This window comes from Cucumis melo, chromosome 3 (genome assembly GCF_025177605.1).
Source record: "Cucumis melo cultivar AY chromosome 3, USDA_Cmelo_AY_1.0, whole genome shotgun sequence".
Lineage (NCBI taxonomy): Eukaryota > Viridiplantae > Streptophyta > Magnoliopsida > Cucurbitales > Cucurbitaceae > Cucumis > Cucumis melo.
The window spans coordinates 1,931,397-1,941,150 of NC_066859.1; the positions used below are offsets into that span (position 1 = coordinate 1,931,397).

The following is a 9,754-nucleotide window of genomic DNA, read 5'->3' on the forward strand; positions in this document are numbered from 1 at the left end:
AATAATATTTAAACTTAAATGGATTAATTATAAATAAGGAAGGGTTGAGGGAGAGGTTAGGGGTTGAGGAACGGTTGTGATAACCCTTCCTCCAAACATGAGTTAGGTTATATAACTTTTTCCCTTCCTCAAACATCCCTTTTGAGACCATTTAGGAAAGGAATGAGTTATGGGAGGAAAGAATTATGATAATCCTTAGTTATAAAAAAGGTTGAGTTATCGTAAGATGTATTTGTGGTAAGGATTATGAGAAAGTTATGATAAGATCTGTTTGAGGGTTAAAAGTAAAAAACATATTATTGTTCATCTTGTCATTGACATTCTACTTCACCCCTCAATTCATGTGTTGAATGCAATTTCATCTGCATACAAATTGTTTAGTCCCTCAAATTCATTTATTTTGTGATTCATTATATTTACTCCCTCAGTTCATATGCTTCTCTTCCTCCCAATTCTTTTTTTTTTTTTTTAACTCATTGTAGAAATATTTAAATGTATTTTCGTAGGGTTTATTTTAGGTAAATATAACAAAAGTGGGAAATATTATATTTACGGTCCATATAACAATATAAGAAAAGCGTGTGAAATCTGATTATTTTTTTTATATAAATTTCATGTTTGCCCTTATTGGTTATTATTATTGCGGACGATTTCTCAATTCTTTCTTCTACTCCTTTCCGATTTTTCACTTCCTTTTTTAAATCATTCATGTGCTAATTTTCCTCTTGAACATTTTTTCTCATCTTCGACAATATTGATATTTACATATTTACAATATTGATACACTTCTATCGTTGATAGATTCTTATGGTTTATCAGTGATAGACCAACATTTGCTACATGGTCTATCGGTGATAGACTCCTATCATTGATAGATTTTGACAGATTTTGCTATATTTGCAATTTTTTTAAAATGTTGCTATATACTTAATTATTTTGAATATAATTGCTAAATTTGCAAATATCCCAAATAATAAGGTAGATAAGTTTTGGAACACACACTTTATTCCCTCACGTTAGAAAATGATTCTTAATGGTTTCTAACTTTAACTTTAATCTAACGAAACACTAACTAGACCGACGTGGATGAGATGAGTTCGATTATTTGACAAATAAATTGTAAAAAAATAATCAAAAGAATGTAAAAAATAATATTATTTAGAATTATTTTCACCATTAGAGATCAAACTCCAAACAGGACCAAAATTCGTTTTACCCTTTGATGAATGACTCAGCTTTATTTGTGCTAATGCACCTGAATCTTGAAAACGGTAAAATTTAACCTTTACTTACGATACAAAACACAAACAACCTGCAACCATTAGATTAAAAATTAGGTTTAAATTTCATTTTGGTCTCTAACCTCTATAAAAAATTTACTTTGGTGGTTGTTGTTAGGATTCTGTTAATCTTTTAATAAAATTACAATGTAACTTATATATTTGAATGATTAGGTTCTAGATTTATTGTATTAATTAAATTGATAAATAACAAAAAGAATCTTACTAATTTATTTTATAAATAGGGATATTTGCAAATTTAGCAATTATATTCAAAATAATTAAGTATATAGCAACATTTTAAAAAAATTGCAAATATAGCAAAATCTGTCAAAATCTATCAATGATAGGAGTCTATCACCGATAGACCATGTAGCAAATGTTGGTCTATCACTGATAAACCATAAGAATCTATCAACGATAGAAGTGTATCACTGATAGATTTTGCTATATTTGCAATTTTTTTAAAATATTGCTACATACTTAATAATTATTCTAAAAATTGCTACCTATTATAATTACCCTTATTATTTACGTATACGAGTTCATTACAATTTTGAGCTTTTATTAGATTTGGTTCTTTTGAATTTAATTTTTTTTTTCAACTTAATTACTACCGTTGTTCAAAATGTCCTAAATTAATTATGTAATTACTAAATTTAAACAATTTTTTTACTTGACCAGGGATCAAACCTCTAATCTCTAACAAGAATCCAAGTCAATTGCTATTGAGTTAAACTCATTTAACAAAGAAGTGACACATTTTCTTGACATTATGAAGAAAGATAAAGGAGATTCATGTTTAGAACGTGAGAAATTTAATTTGGTTAATTATAAAATAAATCATATTAGGTTAAGTGGACTATCGAATGAGTGATGCCAAAATTTGAACATAGGAAAATGCATGCTCTTAACCCTCATGTGGCTAGAACGATAAATTTGTAATTTGGAACAATGTGATCGGTTGAGGTGTGGTGCTTGCCACATAGACTCCAATGCAAGTGAGAAACTGTATATGTGTAATAAGTAGAGAGTTTAAGAATTAAGATGGACTTACTTATTATAAGATCATAACAATGTACTTATTGTAAGACTCTATCCTAGGGCTTACTTATTATAAGATCATAACAATGTACTTATTGTAAGACTCTATCCTAGGGCATTCGTATCGAAGTTTCTTAATCATATTAGGTTAACTCTAGTGCTAAACAGGCCAAGAGATACACTAAGTTTAGAGACTTGACCTAGGCCAAAAATTGTTGGTTGAGACCAAGGTTGAGGGGTTGAATTATCTTTTCCAAAAGCCAAAATAGGTCGTATCCGATCCATTCATCAATCGAAGAGAGTCAACCTCAACTTCATGAGGCTAAGACCAATAAGCTACTTCATCTTGATTGAGTCGTTCGTCTATTTACTATTGTTTTTTTTGGCTTGGTAGCTTCCTCTCTTCGATAAGTCATCACTTTTGTACTTTAGCTCAAAAATCACCCAGGTAGAAAGTATCTCCATAGTTTGAGGACAATAGTAATTATACTAATAAATAAATAGAGGTACATGTAAATTTAAGATAAAAAGGAAATATGTTTTTGGATTTTGGGGTAATGAGAAACAACACAAAGCCATATTTGTCTCTCTTTTTTTCTAAACATATGAACTAAAAGAATGTATTACATAAAATAAATATTATTAACATCAGACAACAACCAACTGTTTGGAGAGATCAAACCAAGTTATATAAACTATAAGATTAAATTGAAAACAAAATACCAAACATATGAACTAAACACTACCTTAACCGCATATTATGTTGACAGAACATTTAGAAAGTGTTATAAATTCTGGGTGAAAGAAACTAATTTTCATTGTTGATAGCAAACTTTTTCACTGAAAATTTTCTTTTGACTAAAATTCACTCATCTCAATCATCACTGTAATACTCTACTGTTGCTCTTCAAGAAGGGATCCACTGTTCAAACGAACTCTAAGGTACTGTAGTTTTCTCTCTAACATTTACATTTTTACATCAGTTGTGGAGAACATGAAATGAAAGAAATGGCAGCTTAAAATATTGCCTACCTGATCTTCATGAAACTCGTTGTTGCCTTGTTGCGACTGTAGGAAGACTCGAGTCGAGTTTCGAACAACTTGTAATATTTACAACTAAGATGCGGAATCAGACTTTTGCTCAGCATCAGCAGAGGCCTGGACTTGAGCAGCATACTGCAAGTTCCACAGCACATCCTCAAATGAGGGTCGAGACACTGTATCGAGAGATATGCACTTCTTTGTGATAGATATAACTCTTGATAACGACTCTTGGGAGCTAGTGGTCAAAACTACTGGATCCACAATTCGTCTCCGGCCATCCGTGCTGCCAAAGGATGCCTGTTGTTGTTTTCATATATAAGTATTCAGACACTACAAAGAACAGAATAAGCTCAAACAAGTCGACAAGTTTCTGCTCTTTTAGTTGATGAACTTGGATGTAAAGACGCACTTTACAATGAATTTCTCAGCCATTTAGTTGAAGAGCATAAGACCACTATAAGAAAAAGAAAGGAAAACGATGTAAAATACCATGTCATTTAGAAGAAATGTTTCTTCTTTTCCAGTTACAATAGGCCCAACAAGTGATTCAAGCAATATATATCCAAAATTGTAAACATCATTCTCCTCCAAGTTTCTCCTGTTGCTGCAAACAAAGACCATGAAAGTTATATGCCACTACCTGAGAGTATAGGAGATCATCTATTAAAATGAAAGGAATAACTGGAAGCTGAACTTTTCTAGTCCAGGTTTTGAGATTCTTTGATTTTGTTTTCTTAAGATTATTCATATGAGTAAGTGCAAACATGACATGACATAATATTTGCCTACATTCATTTGTTTTCTTACCTTGATTTTGTGCTTTCTCCCTTTGTCTACAAAAAAGAAAGGATATGGTATAAGTTCACTTAACAAAAAAAAGCCAGAAGAAATCTCAAAATTTCACCGAAAATATCGAACCAAAATCCAAAGACTCTCGAGCTAACCAACCTCATGCTTTTCAGATTCTTCAGTGATAATTGATGTGCCATAGTCGCTAAGCTTTGGAATTCGGTGTTCATCAAGCAATATATTGTTTGTTTTCAGTCCATTGTTGAATGAACCAGGAATAACACCTGTATGTAGAAAGTGAATGGCCTTGGCAACTCCAATTAAAATTGTCAACCTATCCGACCATTTCAGGACCTTCTCTGGATAAGTTTCTACATTAGGATATAGCAGACAAATGAGGTAATGTCAGCATTCCATCAATAAGTTGAAATCTAAAGAGAGCTTAAAACAAGCTCAAAGACTGCCTTTGTTTCGAGAATAAAAACCAAGTGACAGTATCTACAAGTTCTACACTAAAACTGTTGTTTAACAAAGATTATCTTGTAACAAATAGAGAACAAAACCATCATGTGTTGACCTAGTAGTAAAAAATGAGACATAGTTTTAATAATTAAGGAGCCGTTTGGGACAAAGATTATCTAGGATTATAATAACCATCTTTTGCTACAGTAAATACTATTTAAAAGACTCCAATCAGCTACAGTAATGACTATTTCAAAACTCCCAATTTGCTGCAATATATACAATTTGTTGCGGTTTTTACTATTTGACATTCAAAGTTTTTTTATTCCTTATTACAATGAATCAAAATTTTGCTTTAGATGGTTAACTAACCTGACAAAAGGGTACGATAATTCCGGTTCGACACGTACTCATATACAAGAAGAACTTGGTTGACATTTGAGTTGTCAAGTCCATCTCCCTCCATACAGTGACCAAAAAGGCCAACTAAATGGGGATGGTGAAGCTTCGAAAGAACATCCAGCCGAACTTTAAGGTTTTGAACTGAATATTTCTTCGATAAAACTAAACATCTTATTGCAACAAGGGTCCCGTTCTCCAATTTTCCTCTATAGAGCTGTAGAAGAAAATTAAATAAGTTTCAAATGTGTTGGTATAAACCTTAAATTATGAGAAATAAATACAACATCCTAAAATAATCTTCACAATAAGATATTTAAATGTTGTTCTAAGCATCCCGGGGGCATTTTTAACATCCCTTGTATTAAAGTTGCTAAAAACCAAGTTTGTATTCCAAAGATTAATCAAAGAGTTTAAAAAAGTTGAGATCCCTTAATGAACTACATGCAATATCACTTGCAACATCTAATTTAAAAATGAGCTCATAGATGGAAGATTAAGGTAAGGAAAGTTAATAAAGATTAAGTATACAAAAGACTTGAAACATTAATACAAATAAAGCACTACTTGCAAGTATTCTCATCAGAGCCTCTATCTAATGAGTTGAAGTGTTTGGGAATACCTTTCCTATAGAACCTTCTCCCAAGAGCATTGAATTATCGAAGTTTTTTGTAGCTTCCCTTAGCTCTTGAAAAGAAAATGATCGACATACTGGAACAGTTTGAGCACCTAACTTTATTGCTTGAGAAATAAGCCCTGCCAAAAGAAGAATCCTCTAAGCTTTCATAGATGATAGAAAATGCCTTAAAAATTCTTCACACATTATCTCATTTCTCTATTCAAGATAACATCAAAATTTTATGAAGACATGAAATGTAACTTGCTGCCTACAGACAAAATACACAACTTACTGGCATTTGCTAGTAGTTCAGATGGAACAGCAGCAGGTGAATTTTCTTGTACAGCTTTCGGTGGTACCGGCTGCTCTTGTACCGTTCTTTCGCACAGCCTACGGTACAAAAAGAAAACTCCCAAAGCTAAAAGCACTATAACAGTTATAGCTCCACTGATGAAGGCAACAATCAACAGTTTTTCTTTTCTTCTAGACTTTCCTGTTCCTGCAAGGGATTCTGCACAAAATGATGCTTCATGCTGGTGTTGCAAATCAGTTGCAAAACAATTCCCACTAAATTTAACCATTCTTTTGTCTGAAGAACTTCCCAAACAAGACGGAAGTGTACCAGTTAACTTGTTATCGGAAATATCAACGTCCCCAAGTTTGGCACTGCAACTTAGAGGGTTTTGAAGAGTTCCACTCATCATATTTGAAGATAAATTTAGGTATGTAATGTTCGGCAAATTAAACAAGAAAAAAGGTGGCGAGCCCGTCAGTCGATTGGATGATAAATCAAGATGTTGAAGCTGATTCATCTGACCAAAGTGCTTGGGAATTTCACCAGATAAAGCATTCTTGCTAAGTAGAAGTGTAACTAGTCCTTTTGGCATGACTGGAAGAACAGAGTTTAACTTATTTTCTCTAATATCCAGTACATGCAAATTGACTAAAGCACTCAAATCAGGCAATTCCCCAGAGATTTCATTCTGAGACAGATAAACATCAGCTAATGTTCTAATTTTGCATAATGAAGAAGGAAATTGACCCTTCAGTCGATTGCTTTTCAAGCTCAAAAATGTAAGGTTCGTTAGAGAATCAATCCAATCAGGAACTGTATCGTTGAAGAAATTACCATCAAGAACCAATGAATAGAGTTGAACCATAGTGGAAATCTTAGGAGGGATTTGACCATATATGTAATTCGAACTTAAATCTAAGAATTCAAGAGAAGAGAGACGATGAATCTTATCAGGAAGTGGCCCCCAAATACCCAGAGAAATTAAGCCGAGAACCCGCAAGCTACTTAACCTTGACAATGTAGTAACGAAGGAATCCATTGAAAACCTCTCAGATAGAGTTTGATTTAGAATTGGAAACCCATTAAACCCTTTAAAATCGACAAGCTTATCCCCTTTAATTATGAGTTCAGTGACTACATTGTCCTGGCACGCAATAGTCATATTTCGAGATGGAGAAACATTGCAGAGGTCGCCATCGAAAGCGTCCATAACTTCCAAGGAAGATGGGAACTCCAAATGCTTCCTAATCTGCAACAGGATTTGGGTCTGAGAAGTTTGTAGCTGATGAGTAAAGGGAGGGAAAAAAATCCACGAAAGACTGATAATAAGGAAAAATCGGAGAGAACCCATTTGAGAAACCTCTGGAAACTAGCTGGTTAATCAACAAGATGATCGAAAACGAAGAACTAAAGCGAGAATTGTCAGCCACATGGTATAAACCTGGAAACCTTTTGACTGATATCAGCAAAAGCGAGCTGTCTGGGGAAATTCCCCTAGTCAGGAATTATTCTCCACTTAAGAAGAAAATACAAAAGTAATGGTGTTAAAACTATAAGAAAACAAAGAGCCAAACCGAGCCTCAGAAGGTCCGACCAAAAGGTGAGAAAGAAAAAGGAAAGCAAAGCAAAGAGAAATAAAACAGAGTAAAGAAGAGAATCTTCTAAACAGGGTACAATTCCCACAGATAACAAATGCCCAAGAATGAAAAGGCTGCTGCAAGAGAATTTGAAGAGACAAGATACAAAAACTCAAGATGACGATTACAAAATACAAACAGTGTATTGGTAGGATAAAATCCTAAAAAACAGAGAAGAAAACAAACAAAAACAAAAAGGGACCGAGGGAAATAGAGACAAATTGATAAAGCAGAGAAAAAGAAAGCACTAGCGTTGCTCTTCCAAAAAAAAAAATCTAAAGAAGAAGAAGGAGGAGGAAATTAAGAGGGATAAGAGATAATAGGTGGAGGTAGTTGAAAGGGTCCTTTAAGAACGAGAACCAAGACAGAAAGAGCATTAACTGCAGCTACAAGGTGGTGTTCTCTGACATTGTAGAGGTCAACATTCTTGTTTGTTTGAAGCAAAAGAAGGAAGTGGGGTGGGGATGATGGGAGTGAGCCCAAATGAATTTTGTGAGGAAGAAAGGAAATGAAGTGAGGTGCCGAGCTCTGTCGCGCTGCTAAATATGAACGACATGCTCGTCTGTTAGCTTTGTTTGATTCTTTCGTCTTCTTACTCTGTTTTTTTTTTTTTTGCTTTTTGCCTCCGATTTGTTAAATATTTTTCGGTAAATGATCATCCTACAGATTTGGGGTTATTTACGTTAATTGCCATCACGTGCTGTTCTTTTTTAGTTATCCGTTTTTATTATTTTTGAGTAATATTAAGATGTTACCGTTATAAATGAACCGCCGCAGTCACGAATCGCCATCTTTTCCCCCACCAATTTTATATTATTTTATTTTTTATTTACCACCTCCTACGGAGCCTGATTTTCCACTCAAAAAAGTCCGAAGGAGGGACGGAAGTAGCTCGACCATAGGAAGAGGGACGTAGGACCACTCAAACTTATGCTCCGCTCCTTCGTAGTCTTCCTTTACCTTGATATAATAGTAGACAATCATTTAGATCATGTCAAAATGATATTTAGACAGTCTTGATATTCTTGAATATGAGAAAGATAAAGTAGTTTCAAAGAATCTTGTTGAAAACGATGAAAATAAAATATAAGATTTAAACAGAAGAATAAATCATTTAAAAATATAATAAATAAATTTTGGAAGAGGGGATAAAGAAATTTGAGAAGAAAAGATGAATAAATCACAAAGAGGAAGAAAGAAGTAATGAATCGTTTACAATATTTAGAAGCAAATCTGAAAATTATGAAAATATTGTATCGGCTTCATAGACTTTTGTTTTTATTTTGCTTTTAGTTACACGGACTGTAAATATTTTTGTGTTTATTACGTTTATGAAAATTAGCCTTTTTAATTTCTATTTTATTTTTAAAACCACAATTTTAGTCCATACCCATGGATGAGATGTCCATTTACCTTGTAGGATTAGGGGCCTCGTGGAGACTCGAAAATCTACGATTTGAACAAGAAATTGAGGATGATCACTAAACAAGGTCATGGACAGGATGATCACTAAAATTTGTACTCTCTCTAAACACCGAAAAATTCGTCGAGAATGTCGATCTTCCTTCATCGGAAGACGCATCGGATGCCAAACGGAATGGATCATCGTCGAATGCTGCCTCTCTCTCGGGTGATGTATGTTGTCAATCTCTCTCTCTACTATGTATATCCGGCTGCCCCTTCTCTAATTTCAATCTTCTTCTTTTCTTTTAACCTAAAATAAAAAAGATTGACATATTTGCAAAAATACCATTAAGCATAATTACCATTATGCCATCAACTTAAAAAACTCAATTTAAACCTACTTAAATATTTGTCACTTTTTTATAAATCTCCCTCATGACAAACTATTTAAGTCACCAAACTGATTCTCCCAATCACCCTATCATCCTGAATTAATCTTCAGCTCATTGACTAATATTTACAACTATGAGCTGGAAGAACCTTGGCTACCAACCTAAGCTTATTGTCACCTCATGGCTTGAACCACTTTAGTTGAATGAGTTTCTGAATATGAGACTTTATAACCAATGACCATGTTTGATTCTTTCGCAACATAAACAACTTTGCTTCCATAGCATCTTTCCGTTGTTTCTTCGAATCAAATGCAATATTGTCACTGCAAACTCCATCATCAATCAAAGTCCTGTCTTGTTGAGACTGTACACCATTAAATTTAGACTGC

At 33.6% G+C, this 9,754-nt stretch overlaps 1 protein-coding gene across 2 annotated transcripts; it reads right to left on the reverse strand.

The window, feature by feature from the left end:
* Positions 1-3,116: 3,116 nt before the first annotated feature.
* Positions 3,117-8,175, reverse strand: LOC103485495 (probable inactive leucine-rich repeat receptor-like protein kinase At3g03770). Of its 2 annotated transcripts, none has more exons than XM_008443134.3 (7): positions 5,930-8,175; positions 5,641-5,774; positions 4,992-5,235; positions 4,317-4,528; positions 4,176-4,201; positions 3,858-3,966; positions 3,117-3,665 (listed from the first exon to the last, which is right to left on the reverse strand). In XM_008443134.3, the coding sequence occupies exons 1-7, from the start codon at positions 7,281-7,283 to the stop codon at positions 3,441-3,443; spliced, it is 2,304 nt and encodes a 767-aa protein (XP_008441356.2). In that variant the 5' UTR covers positions 7,284-8,175; the 3' UTR covers positions 3,117-3,440. The 2 variants fall into 2 exon arrangements, with proteins under 2 accessions (XP_008441356.2, XP_008441355.2); XM_008443133.3 differs by having other exon boundaries at positions 3,858-3,972; positions 5,930-8,174.
* Between the last annotated feature and the right edge of the window lie 1,579 nt (positions 8,176-9,754).